Source organism: Pagrus major, chromosome 20 (assembly GCF_040436345.1).
Source record: "Pagrus major chromosome 20, Pma_NU_1.0".
Classification (NCBI taxonomy): domain Eukaryota; kingdom Metazoa; phylum Chordata; class Actinopteri; order Spariformes; family Sparidae; genus Pagrus; species Pagrus major.
Window position 1 is genome coordinate 15860059 of NC_133234.1, and position 20745 is coordinate 15880803.

The 20745-nt window shown below is 39.4% G+C and overlaps 1 protein-coding gene across 1 annotated transcript in view; it reads right to left on the reverse strand.

Moving 5' to 3' along the window:
- Window positions 1–305: 305 nt before the first annotated feature.
- Window positions 306–20745, reverse strand: part of atrnl1b (attractin-like 1b) — a 75460-nt gene continuing 55020 nt past the window's right edge. Inside the window, exons 27-29 of the mRNA XM_073489459.1 lie at window positions 11371–11478; window positions 2985–3099; window positions 306–2398 (exon numbers count right to left, since the gene is read on the reverse strand). Of these exons, the coding sequence (XP_073345560.1) occupies window positions 2274–2398; window positions 2985–3099; window positions 11371–11478 (348 nt within the window). The 3' untranslated portion in view covers window positions 306–2273. The remainder of the gene's footprint in view (window positions 2399–2984; window positions 3100–11370; window positions 11479–20745) is intronic.

A 20745-nucleotide genomic window follows, 5' to 3' on the forward strand; every position in this document is an offset into this window, starting at 1 on the left:
CAACCTTTTCACTCTTTTTCACTCTATGAGGATGTGTTGGAACAAAGGCAGTAGGTTACTCTAGTAATTTCCAGGGAACTATGTGCAAAGGAGGCTTAACACAATTTTCAGAGGGAAATCAAAATGTTCTGTAGCTGAGTCAACTAACCAGTTTTGGACAGGAGGTGCCAGAATGCAATCAGAAATTAAGCTTCAGAGACAAAAGCACCACAAAGGCAGAAGCAGACAGTCGAGAAATATAGAGTAGAAGTCAATGCCTGTATTAAAATGTAAGTACTGTATGTGAAAAGAGTTCAATGCAAAAGTTTTTCAGGTTTGTTTTTTTATTTTCTGGCATGTTGTCCATCTTTAAAATACACTGAATATTACTGATATGCAGTTTATCATCTTTTTTTCACGGTACAGTGAGACCCTGATTCCTGTGTAATGACACTGTTATGGGGTTACTCTACAAACACAAAATAAAAACATTAGCTGGCATACTTTCCTTATGAAATGCATCATAATGACCACTTTGCAACAGAAAGACAATGCCCATACAGTCCTTAAAAGATGTACAATTCAAAAAGGAGTCGACATTAAATCGACCGATTTAAGTCAACAATAATAATCAAGGTAAATGTGTTATTACACAGGAATCCGTTAAATATCAAAACAAAATATTAACAGAAATGCTCTTTTCACAAGTGTAGCAAAAGACAATTTATCATAGATATAATAATAACAGGTGACAAGGCCTAAAATAAATGAGAATCTCTTGCCATTCTGTCATAAAAACCTGACAAACACATGAAATCTCAAGAGATAAGAGTGACAAAGACTCACATTTGTTCCAACAAGACACTGTACAGCTCAGGGTGGAGTCGTGGGCTAAAAATGGTCGACAGCTTTTAAAATTCTGCAGATCAACATGCCCCCTCCTTAGGAGTTCATGGAAAGCCAAGGCATTATAAAAAGGTAAAGTAACTCCTTGTACTCAAAGATGGGAACAAAGTCGTAGCTTCAGAAGACTCTTAAAAAAATGTACAAAACAAACTAGTAAACAGCCAGAGGAGCACGATGTCCCTGGTCTAATTTTTAGTATGCAGACGTTTTTTTCTCCTACGAGGCATCCACCCACCACACCAATCCAAGGGCGAGATCAAAATGTCCAAGTTGCACAGCAAAATGATAACAAAACTACAGAAAGAATTGACAAGAGCGCCAGTGTTTCTCTGTGTTTTTGTAACTTCTTTAACAGTTAACACAATGATTTTTTGCAACAAAGGAAACTTCCAGTTTGCGAATAAAATGTATTTATCTTTTTCTAAAGTTTGGGGAGTGTTCCATGCTTTATTTTGATGACTGATGATTTGTTCGTGGCTCCTCCAGTTTGCAGTCTTCACCCACATGCCGCTGGTAGTGATTGCAGTCTCATGTCTCTGCAGCATTTGTATATGTACCCCACAGAAAATACAGACTTTAGCTTCAGCTGGGTGGATGATACATATGTACAGTAAATGCTAAAACAGATCGATCGAGCAAATCGGCAAAAGTGGTGTGACGTAATACTCTAGCTGTCAAAATACTATCATGATAACAAGCGGGGGTTAAAAAGAGTCAGATAGCTTAGCGTGTAGCTTCCCCCACAAAAAGGCAGAATGAATTCAGTCCACACAGCAAAGGCTGAGTTAAGAGTCAGGCTGGTCATAAAAATGAAATGCTTTAGCACCATAGAATACCACTTGTTGGCAAGCAAAAGAAGAACAAAAACCTCCATAGGCAGCATCATTGACTGGAAATCTACCAGCCATTTTTTTAAACCATCTCTTATACTTCCAACTTTGATAAAATCCACAATGTACAGACACCCTTTCCTTTTTCCCTCATGCTGAGCAAATGGACAATGAGGTGTCAAAATGTCTACAACTGAAGTGTCAAAGGGGCACATCCTCCTAATAAATCTGCCAGGTGCCAGGTTCCCTCTCGGCACAAGCTTTGCCATGACGACTGCCCAAGCTGAAGAGATGTGGAGGAAAAGTTGTTCCAAAGACTGGAGAAGGATTTCTGATCACCTGACCAGAGGTTGATTTATGCAGAGCAGAGCAGAGCAGAGGGGGCAGGAGAGGTTGGAGAAGGGTTGTGCTCTTGGGACTGAGTGGTAGCAGCCGAATGAAATCTTCTAGCCATGACTCGTGCCTCTGGCAAGGCCTCCAGCTGGGACCTGCAGCATGTTGGGACAATGTGACCTCAGATGGTACAAAAAGGGATCCAATGGATTGACGGGTTGGGACTCAGACGCAGGTGCCTTGGTGAGCTGGAGGAAGGGCTTTCCTGCTCTTTAAAGCCTGGGACTTGTCCTTAAAATCTGATGGTTTCTGCTGTGAAACGTCTATCAGCGCACTGGCGACGATGATTCCTGAAGAAAGGAAAAGGAAAGAAAAATGTAAGGGCAATTTCCAAAAAGTTGCTTTGTTCAGCTGAAAAACTGATGGATTACACTTGTATAATACGTCAATAGTAATAGTAAATAATAAATTGAATTCAGTGAGTCTCATTTTAAACCGCTCACTGTAATAATACAAAAACCCATGAAGACTTGTGGGTCACTGAACCATGCTCAACATCTGTCTGGTAAAATACACTATAACTAACATAACTGCGCAGAGCGAACAGCTTACAAAGTAGTTTTTCTGTAAAATCACTGACCGCGAGGATGTGAGACGTTTGTAAAGTTGGAAGGTTGTGCTAATTGTTGCTACGCAGTGAAATGTCATCGACTGACCATCATAATTAGATCAACTCAAGTAATTAATTTAGACGCCGTTGGCATCGTCAACTGAGCAGGTGTGAGCCAAGCCTGACAACAGAAATCACTTAAAATGTTATTATTTCAATCAACATTCTGATGTGGCATATAATATATCTATTTTTTTTTTTTTAAGTGACCTATTAATCTTTTTTTTCTTTAATCAAAAGATGACACATTTGTGTGTGTGTGTTACCTGACTGTCCTGGTGGAGGTAAGCCTGAGGGCCCAGAGGGTAGACGCAAAAGGACAGTCAATACAGCAGCTTTCCCTCCTGAACACGGCTCCATAGCAACTGGTTTAGGTGCACCCTGGGAAGAGAAACAAACAACATACAACATAAAATGTGTCAGTGAACACCACACTCAAGAATTTTGAGGCTTTTACGTGTCTCATAAAGAGACGGTGGCTAACACCTGGTTACATGAGACTACAAAAGGTTGTCAGGGACATTAATCATTATCACGCCAAACACAGGCAAACAGCTTTGTTGTGTTCATACTAGTGCTCTTGCAGACTGGGGAGACATGGTAATGCTAGCCATCGAGTAAGCTTGCAAAAATATGTCATCCCTGCAGTGCTCTATTTTAGGTCAACTGACAGAATGCTTGATAAAGGTATTTAATTGACACCCTGGACCTCTTGGTTGGCATACCTCTGCTCTACCTACCAAGCTGAAATCAAAGTGATGTGACTGTCACACACAAGTCTTGATAGTTTTGTTTCTGCGATGGCAAATGTGCTGTTGAATTTTCTTTTTTTGGGGGGAACAATGGTCACCGATTTTAGCTGCTGGAGCTGCTGCATTTAAGACCAGTCACCCTCCTCCTGAGACAAATGGCTCGATTGGTCACACAACAAAAAACACTTGTGTGCGTCCCTGTCAGACGGCCCACGTGTCGAGGCAATGACCTACCCTCGGAGTTAATGGCCAAAACTGCTTGTCTCAAGCGTGAAAAACATGTCATCCTGATAATGAATGTCAAGGGTTTCACAGCATGTTTTGGATGAGCGGGTAGAAATTGGGGAATAATAACATGTCTGAATAGAATTGCCTTTTTTCTCTGTGTCTGGCTGAATTTTAAATGGAGATGAGTTGGAGGCAAAATCAGCAGAGGCAAAATGGTGGTAAAATTGGGATGCATTGAAACATGAGAGAATGAGGAGAGGGGTGCACCAATTTGTATTCACATGTTCCACTGGAATTTTTTGCTTATTTCACCCTGTGGAAACTACAACTGTACTCTAAGACCCTCGATTTACTGAATATACACATGTCAAAGCTGTTAAGGTACCGTTCCTTAACATAAAATTGATGTAAATTAATACGATAGTATCTTCACCCACTCTTTGCAATGTAAGTGCAAAAACTTCAAAAGTAAGTGCTTATCAAAAGTGAGTGCAATCTTGTTTCCTATGAAGCGTGCAGTGTAATTCCCCGAGCAACTTTCAATTAAGTTTGCCATTTCAAATGCCACAGTTCACAACAGATACAGATTGTTTCTTAGTTACTCAGTGACATTGAGGGCCTCATAACATAATAGTAATCATAATAATGAACCTCAAAATACAGACAGTATGGGTGATCATTTCACAGCACACAGTGGATGAGAAAATACATTTTTATACAAATACGAATTGTCAACTATCTTGAAAACTTCTCAAAAGATCAACTAGAAGAGACAAACTTTAGACGAAGAAACAAATACATCCAGGATTGTGATAATTTGTCAGTTGGTGTGGCTAAGATTTCTTTAAATTAAGAGCGTAGCAGCTAATGGTAGCTATTTACAATAGCACTGCATTGTTTAGCCACATTTACCAAACCAGTGTTTTGTGCATGCGTCAACTACTGTATTAGCATGCTTGTCACGCAAGCCGAGTGTGATTTCAATTTTACTAACTCGAGAAATTTTGCCACTAAAAAAGAAAGGCCAATTCTGAAAATAGGGAAATGACTTATTCATTAGTTCGTCCAGATACAGGAGCTAATTAAAGGTGAAGCCAATGATTTGCTCAACAATGAACCAGCTCTGTAGTTAAAAAAAGAGTAAATGTTTTAACACAATTTTTCGAAGCCTTTTAGTGACAAACATGCGACTAAATGTTGAATCTGAGAGGTGCTGAATTTGTCCTTCATCAACAGACAGCCCTCTTTGCAGAATACTAATAATTTGCTGAGGTTATGAATGCTGTCAGCATTGGCACAGGTTGTTTTCCATTTGCCTGTTCTATTAATCAGCTGGAACTAACACAGACAGACCGAAAGATGAGGGGAATGGAGACAAGGACAAAGGTGAAGAATTATTAAAAAAAGAAAGAAAGAAAGAAAGAAATGGAAGGGTGGACCAAAGTATTAATAGAAAGAATATTAAATGTGACAGACACAAACTCTAACTCTCAATTAATTGTTAAACTGTTCTACAAAGTTTTTACTCAAGCCATATAACTTTATTTAATAAACATTACAAGGCCAGATTTCAAACATCTACCCTTTCAACATATGTTTCATTTAAAAATACTTCGCTTTAAAACTATGTCGTAACCCTGGATCGGCTGTAGGAGGGACCCGGGGATCTACATTAAGTCTGCTTACCTCTAACCTACAATTATTTTATATTTAATGCACTGAATGACTCATATTCCTCTAAAGGCATCATGTGAAAGCAAACAAAAGAGACACACAGATTGCTTATGTGCACTGTTCCTCGACCCAATTAGGCCGCATGATCAGAGCACTATAATGTCATGCATCTTTTCAGGTACATTCGTGATCGAGAGGCACATATCTACCGCTGACATACAAAGGTAATTAAATTGCCAGCCGTTTCATGTCCATTCAAGTGATTCTGCTAATGAATAGCTACAGTATATAAGCCGCATTCATCAACCTAGACTGATTTTTGATGAACACAGATTCCACTGCAGGCTACACTTAATGTACATGAACCACTGACTGAAACATCGTTACAGCTGTTCCAAACAAATTAGCGACACTGAGGCAACATTCTAGTTTGGAGGACTTGTAACAGAAGCTGTGTCACTGCTGTATAGCATATGTAGAAAGACTGCTGCAGTGTTTGATTTAAATGCATGACGACTCCTAATTTTAGCAATGCTAGCAACAGAGCTCTAGGGTTGTTAATGTCAATATCTCAACAATTACTATACAGTGTACATCGCACCAGTCACTGGATAAACCCATAAACTGTGTATACATTAAAACACCCTTTGCTTACACATCCTGTCTCTACTGCCACTCCAAACGTAACCACTGAACCTTTGACTGTACGTAATAAATATACAGTATGACCACCATCACCTCAAGTTTTGTTTAACTGGACCTATTCCTTAACCTACACATTAGGGCCCTGACACACCAGACCGACGATTAGCTGTCGGACAAAGTTGGGGCAGTGAGGGAGCATCTGTGGTCCCAGTTGTTGCTGTCCCATACTGTTGCCACTGGTGGACCCTCGACTGAGTAAGTATAATCAGCAGCAGAACCCGTTGGTGAGCGAAATCACTTTGATTGGCTTTTCAGCTAATAAAATCAGTGTTCAAGAAGAGAGACGGAAAAAGAAAGGGAAAACCCCATGTGCCTGTGACTGTAGTATCCATGATTTCACCCACTTAGTGCTGTTTCTCCCAATTTTTCCCCTTACAGCCTTTTATCAGACGCAAAAACACTGCTTTATCATAATAACGGCTTGTATATCCTCAGTCCTGAGTCTTACGGTTTCTCCAGGCGCAGAAAAAACACACTAATTGGCTGTCAACTGTTGCCTTTATGGCGTTTTCAAGTGCAGCTCTGTGAAGTGACGCAACAGTCTGTCTTCGTCTCTGCTAGTTCCTTGATGTCGGTTTGGTGTGGCTGGGCCCTTAAACATGAAGTTGATAATATCACTAGTATTTGTATCCATATTAATGTTGGTAATGTTATTAGTAAAAGTATTATTACTGGTCACTTATAGGCAAATAACGTTTTTTTTTAATGCTGTCATGGCCTCAATTGATTGACCAAGTGATGACTATTCTTAGAGTGGACACTTCCACATTACTGTCAAAAAATGCTGGGGGTTTTTTTTGTTTTTTTTTAAAAATTAAAGTAAAAACAAAAATGTAAAAAAAGATTGTTTGTGTGAAAGGCAGCAATTATAGCAAAGTTAAAGTTCGTCTCGCTCTCTCTCTGCGAAATGCTTCTATTAATTTGGGATATCGGACATTTTCCGACAATGCCAAGGAGAATAAAAACATTAATACATCATTTCATTCCATTTCAATCATACGGTCGCATTTTCTATCAAAGCATTTAAAATTGCTTTGTCCATTCTCATATCTCCCAAAGAAGATTTACACAGCCTGCATTTCCACAATGCATTAATCAGCCGCGAGGACTGTATTACGGTCATTCATACGCATCCAAGCACATAAACATGCATGCACACATGCAAACACACAATGGATCTGCTTTCCTTCCCCCTGCTGAAAGGTGTCATCCATCATACTAGCTGTCCGTTAGTGGTTCCATATGTTGAATGCCAGCCACAGTGAATGGAGACATCTGTGACATCGAGGCCCGGGCCTGAAGTGTTTTGGACCCGATTGGCTCTCTGTCTAACAGCTGCTGACATCTTGGTCACTAACAGCAATGTCCATCTCTTGGGGGTTTGGACCAACCAACCAAAAATGGAGGAAACGGGCACAAAGGCTGTTTTCATTTTCTCTGAGGCCAGCTGGAGTGTCTGCAAAGATTTAGTGTCAGATAACTGCTACTAACTAATGCAGTGAGATCGGCGCTGACAGTACAATCACAGAATACGGTCTTAAATGTTTTCATGTGTTGGGATGAGTGTGAGGGGTCATTTTTGTGCCGCAGCCCTTCTGTGTCTTGTTTCCTGCGTAAATTGCATCAGCTATGACTGATATTTCAAAAAATCACTCTAAACTTTGTTCCCGAAACTGAATATTTTAAGCAAACATCAGACTTGAACTGCAGATACTTCTTCCATAATGTGGATGTTTATATGCCAATATTATCTCTATAATTTGTCTTGTCTGCATCAGTCAGCGAACGAGTTGCTCTGAGTTAAAAGTACAAACAGAGCAGATTAAACAAATAGGAGAGCAGTGATGCTAGCGTGGCATCAGTGTCCTCTTTGACATCAACAAATATTTCCAATAGCTAAGTGGTGCCAGATGCTGACCAATTAACCTTTATAAAAGAGAATTAGGCTCGTTTCATATGGTTCACCTTCAGCTGGTGCCAAAGCACGCAATGCTGAGCTGTATGTGGTCCAACACATGCATTTGCATTTGGAGCCACATTTGAAACCACTTAGATTAGATTTTTCTCAAGGAACCAGTCCAAAATACGCTGAAATATTTATAAAGCTGGCAAAGTCTTCTTGAGCGAGGTAGCGTGCTTCCATATATGTGGATGTATCAGTTATAGCAACTCAATGCAATACTGTGCCAGTTCAAGACCCGCTCGGACCAGTCTATACGGAGCGTGGACTGGTAGCTGGAGAGGTGCCGGTTCACCTCCTGAGCAGTGCCCAAGTGCCCTTGAGCAAGGCACCAAACCCCTAACTGCTCCTTGTGCCCATACGAGGCAGCCCCCTTTGCTCTGACACCTCTCTGTTAATGCATTTGTACAGGTCTTGTTTGTGCGTGTGTGTGTGTATTTCAGGCCTGTGTATGTATGAAGAAATAACAACATACATCTTCTTTTAAAATCTGTTTTCTGTAGCTGATTATTCCCTATTTTGTGCCAAGAAACAAAACATAATGGACCTGTTTTAGTTATTAAAGTAAGTCAGCCCTTCATAATAACACTATCTCTGAAAGAGCACAAATTCAATCATACAAAATTAAGATATATCCTTAATATGACCTTCTTTCACATGAAAAATCTTTTTTTTTCTTTCAAAATAAGCCTTGTTAGCCTTCTGTACAGCTACCTGCTCAGTGATAAAACTCTTTTTACTAATTACAAAGCCTTACAAACTGATGGCAGGGATGTCACAAGCTAGTAGCTCATGAATGTGCCAGACACAACAAGGCGATGTTCAGCCGATGTAATAGTGTATCCCTAATAACTAAAATGTGTCATATATTATAGTAACTCCTGAGAACTTGCATGTTGGACTAACAAGATGAACAAATGTCTAAGACAGCGCTTGAATAAATAGCTCAGAAGCTGCAGACTATTATGGCTGCTACAGCATCTGCATGACTGGCCACAGAAATATTTCCTTTTTCAACAGAGAAGTGTCTATTTAACATTAGAATAGCTGATTCCCTGCAAGGTACGCTTTATGACCTTTCAGTAAGTATATACAATGTTAATACTGCATTTGGCTACTGCACATCTGGAATTAACATCACACCAGACACTAAGGCCAGGTTAATCTCAGATAGTAAATATGATTTGAGACCATTCACGTACTACTGGAATGGAAATGATTTACATAATAGCACTTAATTAATTATTACAAATGCATTTATAATGTATTTATGTTTTCGGATGCCAAATTTCTGTTAAATAAAATTAAGACACAGGCGTGTACGTTATTACCAAAACAACAAAGTTCTCTTGCGTTTTCTGCGACAATTCTTTTATAGTAACTTCCTTAAAAGCTGTGCGGACATCTAAGAGAAACTGAAAGTTAAGCGTCCACAGGTTCAGTCTGCATCTTGAAAGGGTCGAGAAACAGAAGACTGAGGATGTGTTTTTATTTCAGTTATCATTTCCAAAACAGCTTAGGACAGTGTTTACGGCAACACTCTCCAGTGGATGCAGAGTCTCTACCTTAACGGGAACAGAGGCAGAGACGGGAAAGGGAGGGGTGGAATAAATGATTAGATAGCAGAAGGACACACACTGACAAGTATGTGATTAACATTTTACTTAAATCAAGGTAAAGCAGTGGTTCCCAACACTATTCAGACTCAGATTGTATCTCGCCGCTTTATAAAGTGCAACGATAAAGTGCACTCAGAGCTAAGAAGCATTGTTTTCCTCCTCTTTTGTTCTTTACATTGCCCTTCACATACCATAATGCACGGTGAGTAGCACTCAGCGCAGCACTAATAGCTAATGCAGTGCCTCTTTGCTGGTTGCCACAGTGATTTTATTTCTCTCAGAAGGCAGGTGACACAGCGCTGGCCCTGGCTGAAGAAACACTGTTGGTCCCCCGATGTCAATTTGAGGATGTTGGCTTCCCATATTGCTTTAAGATATGCTTTTATCCCATGTGGCATCGAGTCCTATAGGCTGTACTTAGTGCCAGACTTCTTCTCTACTTTCTGTCTGTATGGGAGGCATTCACGTCAGAGGATTAAAGAGGTGGGTAGCAACTTGTCAGTCAAGAACATTTCATGTGTGTAGAAGTATGTGAGGAGAAATTAATCCAAATTAAATGCAAAATCAGGCTAAACAGAAACATGTAGTAACGATATAGAACACTAATAAAAATGTCCTATTTAAATATTTTAAAGGAGACATACTATGCTCATTTTTGGGTTCATAATTTTATTTTGGGTCACTACTAGAATAGGTGTACATGCTTTAGTGCACCAAAAACACATCAGTTTTCTCATATTGTCCAGTGCTGCAGCACTGTATCCCCCCTCTGTCTGAAACACTGTTTTAGCTCCTGTCCCTTTAATGCCGGCCCCTCTCAAATAACCTGTCTCCTCTGATTGGTCAGCTCACACAGGCCTGACCCAGCACCGCTAACAACAACAGAGCAGCTGTGCTAAATCAATTCTTACGTGCCAAACTAGCTGCAAAGCATAAATTATGCACATGTGTGAATCTGTGACGTAGTGTGATGTCACAAAGTCTCGGGATTATAGGCGAGACTACTGACGAAGCGTTTCAGGAGCAGTGTTTTCTGTGGGAGGGAGGAGCTTCTGTTGGTGCAGACTGACCATTTTTACTTTCAAGATTTTTTTTACATGCACAAGGACAAATATAAAACTCTGAATTAAAGGGAAAAAACCCCGAAAAAGGTCTCCTTTAATATCCCTCTCTGATTCAGTGAAGCTTTTCAAATACTGACTAACTTTTCAACCATAAAAAAGTGTTGAAAAATCTATATAAATCTTTAAAACTCTGGACATGACATCGCTTTACATAAAAGATGTTTTTTCAAATGTTGACAGAAAAATGTCAGTAAGTCTTGAGCCATGACTGCAGAGAGCAATTCATATAAACAAGAGAGACATGGGAAGAAAGGACCATCACTGGCAGATTCTTTGGTGGATAAAAGGATATATTGTGAGTACAGGACAGGAGCGGTTGAGGACAGCACAATGAGGCCTAATTATTAAGCACAAAAAAATAATCTTCTATACGTCAGCAGGAGCACTTACACATCTGAGCTTGCTTGTATCAAATGCCTGTGTGAAAATGAAAAGATGGGGAAACTTTCTGGCATCCAGTTTGTTTTAGACTCAAGATGTTACATTGTTTTAGCATTAATTTGGTAATCATCTGTGTGTGTGTGTGTGTGTGTGTGTGTGTGTGTGTGTGTGTGTGTGTGTGTGTGTGTAAGCAAGAGAGCAGGACTTACGTCAACCACATGCTGCAACAGTTCTGTTTGTTCTCCCCTGGCGTCAAGTGCAACAGCGACTGAGGCGAATGGACGGCTGGCCATCTGCTGACGCTCTCTCATCAGTTGCTGTAAAGTCAAACACAGATGACAGATGAGCAAAACACAGAATGGAGTTTAATCACGCATTAGATTTATAAAGAAAGGAGCGAGAAATATGCTCTACTGAAATAATAAAATATCATTATATGCATACGGCGAGGTCCTAAGATACGTCTACTTCTGTTTTGCATTTGTTATGAATGTAATAATTTTTTTTTAATTACAAACTATAATATGATCTTAAAAAATGTACATGAATTTCAGAATATCTTTCTATTTCTAATAACCTTCTTTTGCTTCAATGACAGCATGCACTCAAGCTGGCATGGACTTCTGGCATGTTTTTTTTGCAAAACCTGAGGACTCATGTTATCCAAGAATGATTTGACATCGGTCCACAAAGCTTCTCGTGATGTGCTTGGGTTCTGTCTGATCGTGCTTTGGATACAACTAATCCAGTTTCTGCAAATCCAGTTATTAGAGTTCTATGCACTGCATGCAAACATTTAGTTTTGCCATGATCTGATGCTGAAAACATCTGTCTTTGCTTAGAATAACAATTTGACTTCTGACACTTTTTTTTTTCTTTGGGAATCCTCAAACTTCCTGATTATTTGCAAGTTTGTGTGACAGTATTAGAGATTTTCAGTGTGGGCTCAGTCTTTTGGACCTAATTATTTACATACAGTATGATATAAATCATAAATATTAAAAAAAAGCCCTCATAAACACATAACATTTGTAAAGACAAAAACAAACATTTTGAATCTCAGCTGTCGATAATGACGAACTAAAGGAAGTCACTGTCATCCAATGTATTGAAAACCACATAAGATTTCCAGTGAGTGGTTTATCTAATGTAATCCAATCATGATGATAGTGTGTGATGATGGCCATAATACCTATACAAAAATGTTATAAAATACTGCAACTTGAGTTTATGATAAGATGCCATGAAAGAGCCTATAATACACATCAAAGGATTCAGAGTGAGAAAGAATGAAAAAAAAATAATAAAAAAAATAATAATACGGCAATATACACCCTCATGGCTATTACAGCATGAGGCTAAAAATCAATTGCAGATATCAATGATGACCCACTGAAAGACTCACACACCCAACACACATGGGGAATTATTTTGTACCCCACATTACTCACCGAGCCCGAGATTTATTTGAGGTCTTTCATTTTGTAATGCAATAGAACAGAATTGAATGGAGTACAAAAAAAAAATCATAATGTAAAAATACTTTATCCATTCGATATTTTTTTATATGAAGCAAACTGCAGTGATAACACAGCTTTTGTTAACCATCCCACTACAATTACCAGGAACAGGAATAGACTTGAAACTGGACAATAATAAGTAAGAAACTGAAAACTATCACGCCTGCAACATGAGTCACCAACATACAGTATACAGCTTACAGAGACATACTCAAATTCTCTTACAGCCGTGTTACTCCCCAAGAGTGACACCATTTCTGTGTCTTAGACTCAACGGAAAATAGCTTCTCTTGTTCCCTTCTAATCAATATTGTAAAACAACTAGCACCACACTTTCATCAGCAACGCAGTGTCTGATCAATATCGAAACAGGCCACCATTTTAGTGCCAAGGACATCACTGATTGGTATTGGATTTGTGATGAGCTTAAGTGTGTCGCATTAAGATCTAATTGTACTTCAGATTACAAAGCACATCAGGCAGTTGAGATGATTGGACTCATAACCTGCCCTTCCTCTGCACCTCTCTGAAGTTCAATAAATATATCTCTATTGTGTGTTGCGCAGACTTACGAACAATTTCATACAAAAGTGTACTAATACAACGTATCGAGTATATATGTCAAAACTATAAAAACTTGATTTGCTGACATTTTGTTGGGTGTTATGGGCTCATGGTTCAGGCTTATGATGCTGGATGCTACTGTGAAGGCTAACAATAGTTAAATCCTGTTTTAATAAAAAATGTAAGCAAAGCAGGGTTATGTGGGAATTAAACAATCATACATTTTTCCTCATCATACTTACATACACAGACATGAAGTCATAGGTATATAGGTGTCTTGTTTTGAAAAGTTTAAGGACCCATTAAAAAGTCAGCAAGAATAAGGAAAGATTGACACGTGTAGTAACAGCAGCTAAGGAGTGGGGCTAAGCTAATGGTAAATTGCCCAGAAAACAGAACTTTTTAGCTTCACTGTTGAAGCACGTTCCACTTATCTCACATTATCCCTTAAATAAAACTGTGTGGCTGTTTGCGTCAACTGTATGAGAGCTTGGAGTTCTCTGGTGGTCTCATTCGTGAATAGAAATTTGTCCTTGGTGTAGTAATAACCCTGAGATTCTTGTGTCCAGACCCCCACTCTCACTCACTCTGAATATATTAAATATTCATTAGTCCGGCTATTAATTGGCAAAATTCAGATGAAGTCTGGAGAGGTTGATAGCATTGTACGAATGAACAAGTGAAAAAACGTTTGTAGAAGACGTTCGAATAAACATCTTGGGGTATCAGGGACTTTATCTATATGACAGCTTTAGAAAAAGAGGATGACAGAGCACTTTATTCATTTTTTACATTATCACAGTTCTGTTGAGGGTGTACACAGAAAAAAAAAGTGATGGAAATGGTGGTATTCAATTAATATGTCAAAAATCTTGATTAGATATTTGGGAGCTAACGGTGACTCATTACTAAGAGGCACAGGCAGCTCTTCAAGTGGAGCCTCAATTATCTCAGATGGAGATTAAAATTTAAAAAAAGACCTCACACTGGCTGACCAAACATCATGTTCTCAAATTTTGCTGATATTTAATGTAAATCTTAAATAAATTTGAGGCTGACACATACATCTGTTGCCTTCATTTGCTGATAGTGGCCTATCACAGATACATCAGTGTTGGAGCAGTGTTTCCCACACATATATGTTACTTGGGCGGGCTGCCCAGGTAAATCAATGGCCGCCCAAGTATATTCAGCGACCCACTTCGGGTTGTATGACATATTTTTCTAAAGACCAGTCTATGCCATCTGTAATGTATCTATCCAACACAAGCAACACACAAAAAGGTTTAAAATCTGGAACACGATCAGTGCGTTTCATATATAACGTCTACCATAAATAATGAATTATTGCTTCAATGCAGCCCATGTTGATATTATAATATTTTAAATCATTCCTCTACAGACTAACCATTACCTTTACCAGTTACAGACTCACTAATGGAGAGTGAACGAGAGAAAAGTTCGGGTGAGTTCTGTGTAAGAACAGCGTTGTTGAATCACTCTGAAAACATTCCCTGGGGGAGGTAAAGCTGAGGAGAAAAAAAAACAACAGCCACATGAAATTGAGATTGATCACCTGATTGATTTTTTTTCTTTTTGAGGGCTCATGTTAGATTGTTGTACATCTCCACGATTAAACATCAAACAAGCAATACCAAACGTACAGATGTGAGCTGCTGGGCCACCGCAGGTCAAAATGAGAAATTTTGCCCTTTTCGAAAAGATAAAAGCAGGATGGAGGGCTCGGCGGGGTTGTTGCAAAACAAGAAAACAGCTCACGGCCTATTAAGGTTTCCCACACAGACGCTTCAAATCCAACAACATTCATCCTAAATGTCATGGAGCAGAAATGTTATTTATCATGTTGCAGAATTCATTAAAAGCAACAAACCATAAGAAGTAAGCAAAAGCAAAGCTGGGGAATGCTAAGCTTTGCTTTGTGTCTGGTACAGACAACAAAAATGTGCTGGGAATACAATCAACAACGGACCAGAACAATACCAGAGACAATTAAGAAATGAATATCAAGTTAATGACAAAAGGAAAGAGTGAACTCTTTAAAACTGAGTGACGTTTGCGCAATGACAGACTGATTTAGTCAAGAACACAAGCTGGAGCCATTCACGGTTTTGATAAGGATGGACATGCAGTGCATTGCTATGCAACTCGATTAATTTGGCAAGTGTGTGCCTAAATTATCTGTCTTGTGAATACAGCATTTTTGTTCCCTTCATTGGATTTTTATAAAAGGGTAAGTGTCATCCCGCCTTTGAGCATATTCTACACCTAAGCAGGTCACTTTGTCCTTTCCAAAGATCACCGGCTGTAACCACAGGCACTGTCCTTAAATAAAAACAAAACAAAATAAAAAATAAAACAATATATTGAATTGTGTAGCCATGTAGTGTTCAGAAAAAAGACAAAATATATGTGCTTTTTTGGTAACAAATTCCCTTATTTGACTACCTGACAATCTACAAACAGACAAACACACACACACAGATCACTAAACGAGGATATGCAGTCTCGTGAACAGCCACTGCATATCACACCGATATGATGCTGGTGTGAATGAGCAGTTTTGTGTGGGCAGTAGTACCATAATATGCATATAGTGGTTTTGTAAAGTAATTAAATGGCACCTCGTCCTATTTCCATAATTCCACTTTACTCATTAGTGGGAGTCCAAGGGTAAGCTATAACCTAAGTTGAACTCACAGTTGCACGTCATCGTCTGTAACTTTAGAGTGCAAACTTTAAACTGAACAGGGGACAATCAAGGTGACCAGGGGCTTAAGAGTAGGATAATCTTAGTATAGCAATCGATGACTGCTGATTGAGCTCTTCAAGGGAAGAAGCAGAACGTGAGACCATGCAGAGTGTGCAGAGGGACATGTAGGAGTTATGTGGTAAGTAATGTGTTCCTATTAGTTGTCTTAATGCGGTCACAACAGCACATTAGACAATTGAGCTGTCTTCAATCAAAATCAGTTTGTTTATGATCATTTTTGAGTGACTGACACTTGAGAGTTCCGCACAGGAAACAAGAGTCACGCCACATTTAGACTGACTTACGCATTGCATGAAAAAATGAACCCCTTTCATCGATTTGAGTGAGACTAGTCCAGCAATGAAACAGGGGTGTCGACACAAAGGACAAAAAGCCCCAAAAAACCAGAGGGTCGTCCGACCAAGACGTGAAGTTCAGCCAGAATACAACGTGACTCCATACATCAATCAAATTTGTGATCTCGCCACAACGATAAAATGATTGTCGCCGTGATAACATTCCAGACTTGTAAAATCCTGTCAGCCAGAGTTATAAACAGCTGTGTAGTGTTTGGGCGTCTGATGAGCCTTCAAACTCATGACTGATATATTAATGAAGCTGGGCTTACAGGATCAAATTTCATATCTCACCAGTCCCTGAAGCAACCCTCCCCATCAACTCAGCCACTGTTTTAAATCAGAACAGGTTTTGTCCGAGTTATGGTTCAGAAACACAGAATCAGGCAAGGACGTACCTGGATGCACTGGACCAGTCAGAGTTCCAGCTGTTGGGTGACGTAAACAAGCAGCACTATCGAAAAAAGCTTCCGCTAATCCGGTGGCAAACACGTTTTGTTTCCTTTAAATTCTTCACAGTAAAACTCTCTAACATTTGGTTTCCCTGCACCGAAAAAAGGGATAAAGGAAGTAGTGTGCCTGCTGCCTTTGACTGCAGAATCTATGCGTACATATAGAAGAAAGCAGGTAGTAAACTACATCAGTGACACACCATTATAGAGGGTAACGAGAAAGTTTAGGCCATCATGTAAAACCACGGCCATTACCGACGTCATTTCTAGGACGAATTTTATGGGCTGATGATAGCTTTCAATAAACAGACGCTATTTAGTAACTGGTGGATTTAATTAATGGTATGCTTAAACATAACTGCGGCTAAATAATTGTTTTAGAGTGCCAGTAAGACACCATGTCCCTACACAATGGTCAGTGTGGAGGACGTGCGTTTGTGCTATGTTAGATACATTCACGTTTGTGTGGAAAACATGTCCGTGATGCAGTCTCGTGAAATGTCAGCGCCCCCTCCCATCTGTTTCCCCCCACAGGTAGCTTCAAAGAGGTCAGCCGTCGTCCTCCTCCGTGGCATTTACAGCTGTTGTCTTCTCATCCCTTTGTCCCCCCACTCAGGATCCAAGTCTCGTCACCTATCCGCAACTAAAATTATTCAAATGCGACAGCTGCACCTTTGGTGCAGGGTCTTTTCAACTCCTGACAGAAAATTAAAGCCCTTATCCAATTACTGCATTAGTGTGGCGAAAGATCAGCTTTGTAGGATTGAGCCAATACCAGGAATTGCGCATTTACCACCTTTTGGCTTCAAGTTACTGAGAGGCTGTCAGTGGTTTTATTTTGTCCTCCATTCACAGCTTCTTTTCAAAATCACACAATGACGGTGCCGACTTGGTTATGTACAAATATACATGTCAAATGTGTTTCTAGTAAAAAATGGATAAAGAAACTGGTTCATCTAAACACATTGCTTTTTAGATCTAACACAACCCAGAAGTACTTACACAGATTTCACACCACAACGCCAACAAAAAACATCCAAAAGTTCAATTAGCACTACACTTCCATATGCCACTTGGCTGGATCAGTGCCTCAGTATTGTCCCCACTATCTCAAGAACCCTCATTAAGAATCGTTTCTTCCATGTCCTTATGTCAGATGGCGGCTTGTGAGCATTAGATGGCTTTCAGCTCCATATTTGTACAGGCCTCGTAAGCGCAAGGGCTGTTCGCAGGCCCCTTCAAATTAAATGGACACAATGCTCCATGAAAAGCCAATCAGTTCACCAATGGACAAGATTGGCGGAGCAGAATCAAAGACTTGGTCTTGTCCCAACACGACAGTAATGACCAATTCCACTGAAACTCTTGTGATTATAACTTCCCATCTGTAGTGACAGAATGCCTCAAGTAGAGATGAGAAAGGAGCAGGCTACAGAGGTCTGGTGAGCTCACTTCTTTCTAACGCCATACTGCCAGATTTCTTTCATTTTCAGACTCTGGCAAACCGACACTGACTCAAGAGACCCTGGAGGCAGTTTATCAGATTTCACACAGCTGCCTCTGGAGCCATCAATACTTAATACAGCTTTTTTTTTCCACATATGCCTTAGCACTCCAAATCACCTGAAAACAGACTCTAATTTGCAAAAATTCTCACCAATCCATTTATTGATCCAGATACATGAGTCTGATTGAGCTGCTGTCAACTTCCCATTGCACTCTTTGGATTTTTTCTTTCTTTTTCTAATGTTGAACTTGATTTGTTCAAGTTTGTCACAGTGAAGGAGTTGCCATAGAAATTATTGTCCTACATCTTTTTGTATGTGAAGCCAACAAAAAATTGTCTAAATTTTATTCACTTTTGTGTAATTTTTTCTTTAAGATTCCCTTTAACACTGAACTTTTGGACACTGCTAGTGTTCTTATGTTATGACAATCATGTTATGGACCTACAGTAACAATCACTGTCCATTTATAAATGATCAAATCCATTGTTGTCTGACCAGATGCACACCAGAAATCCATTGAATAACACTGTTGCCATCTTTCTTGAATCATTTTATCGCACCCACTTTAAAATAGAGACTATTTTTACTGTCCAACTTGAGAAAAACTACACCAAAGCAGAGACTGACCTTTCTAGGACACACGGATGGATTCTCGTATAATTGTCCTCTGAGCAGCCGATGGTACAGACAAAAGAGGTGTTTTTAAAAGGAAAGACTGATTTTGTCTGCACCTGTCAGACACTGATAATGACGCTTAATAAACAAAAGTGAGAAAAAGACCCAAGTTAGAGGTTGTTCAAATGATTGTAGGATCCCATTCACAAGCTGAACGAAGTATTTTGTACTAAATGCGTAATTATCAGTACAAATGGAAGTAGACGCAAACGGGCTTGGAACAACATTAAAAACGTACAGTGACTGCAATCTGAGGTGTTCAGGTTTAAAAGTAGTTCTTTAAAAATCATTTTCACCCCTTATAGTACATACAACCAATTTTTTCTGACAGGATGCAAAACTGACCTTCACTAGTTATCACTTCAAATGATTCTACTGATTTAGTTATTACGGAAATGTGATGAAAGAACCACCAACATAAGAAGCAGTTAAAGACTACTTGCAAAGCTAAGTACCCATAATAGCACTGAAGAACACCCTCTAGGCTGTTACAGCTTTCAGGAAAAGGTGACCAACACACAGCTTTTCTTTACAGCTTCTCTTTAAAAGTAGGGCAGCAGGAAATGCCACATTAGGAACCTTAAGGCATTATTTTTTCTCAGGTTTATAAAGCCATGCACCAGAAACCTTCATGTTCTACATTGTTTAGTAGTATGACGGTGATACATTTTGAAATAAATTATAAATAGTCAAATCCTGTTGACCCTCTTTAAGTCGCAAAATCTCAAATGTCAGGTTGTAGCTACAGGTTTTCAGCATAATTCACAACAAATCTGCAATAATTTCGCCTTTGCGGCCGACAAACGCGGGTGACAGAGTGAGACTCAGTTGATTTTTAGGGTTTAGGACAGATTCGGATTCAGAAATATGAGCACAGTGAGGAATGCAACGTGCAATTGTGGACTGGATCTGAAAAAATTAGCATGTCCTGCTACTAATTGAGCTAGAAACCACATGGCGACCACCGGCAAAGACGATCTTCAGGGAATGTGAACTTAATAGCAAATACATATATAAAATGAGTTATTCATTTATTCATAGATATGAACTGGTGTATCATCTGCAAAAAAATATTTCGGCCCATCTCAAGTGTTTTTGTTCTTCTGACAAAACTTTTCAATCACCTGGAATTAAAAGATGGAGATTTGTATTTATCTATTTATCTATTTTCATATGGCAGCTGAAGGGCAGCAACAAACAGATGATAGGAATGCCAAGAGCTGACAGGAAAAGTGAGCAGAATATCAATGACGTGAGCCCATCTGCCTGCATTAATTTTTATTGGCTTTAATTCTTTGGATAGGCATGATTCGCTGTCACGGTAGCTATCATTCTTGTTTATTTTCATATATCAATTAGAGGATATAAAATTCAGATCCTATGATTATCAATGTCATCCCCGAGGGGCAATAAATTGTGGGAGCTTTATTAGTAGACTGCAGGTCATAAGGCTGGATGCAAACCAAATTAAACTTCCCGCTATTGAGTACCAAACAGCATCCAGGAGAATATAGGATTCACTCTGAAGAGATGGAAATGATGGCTGCTCCTGCAGAAATCAGCAACCTACCCATGCAGTTTAGGTTAAGGGCAGTGAGGTGAATTTATATACATTTGCGCTCTTCCTCAATTTTCCTGCACGGTATCTTTCTTACCCTCTTTTTTAATTTCTACTGCCAATCATTTCATCTTTCACCCCTTTTCATCCCCATCTTTTCTCAATCCCATCCTTCATACCA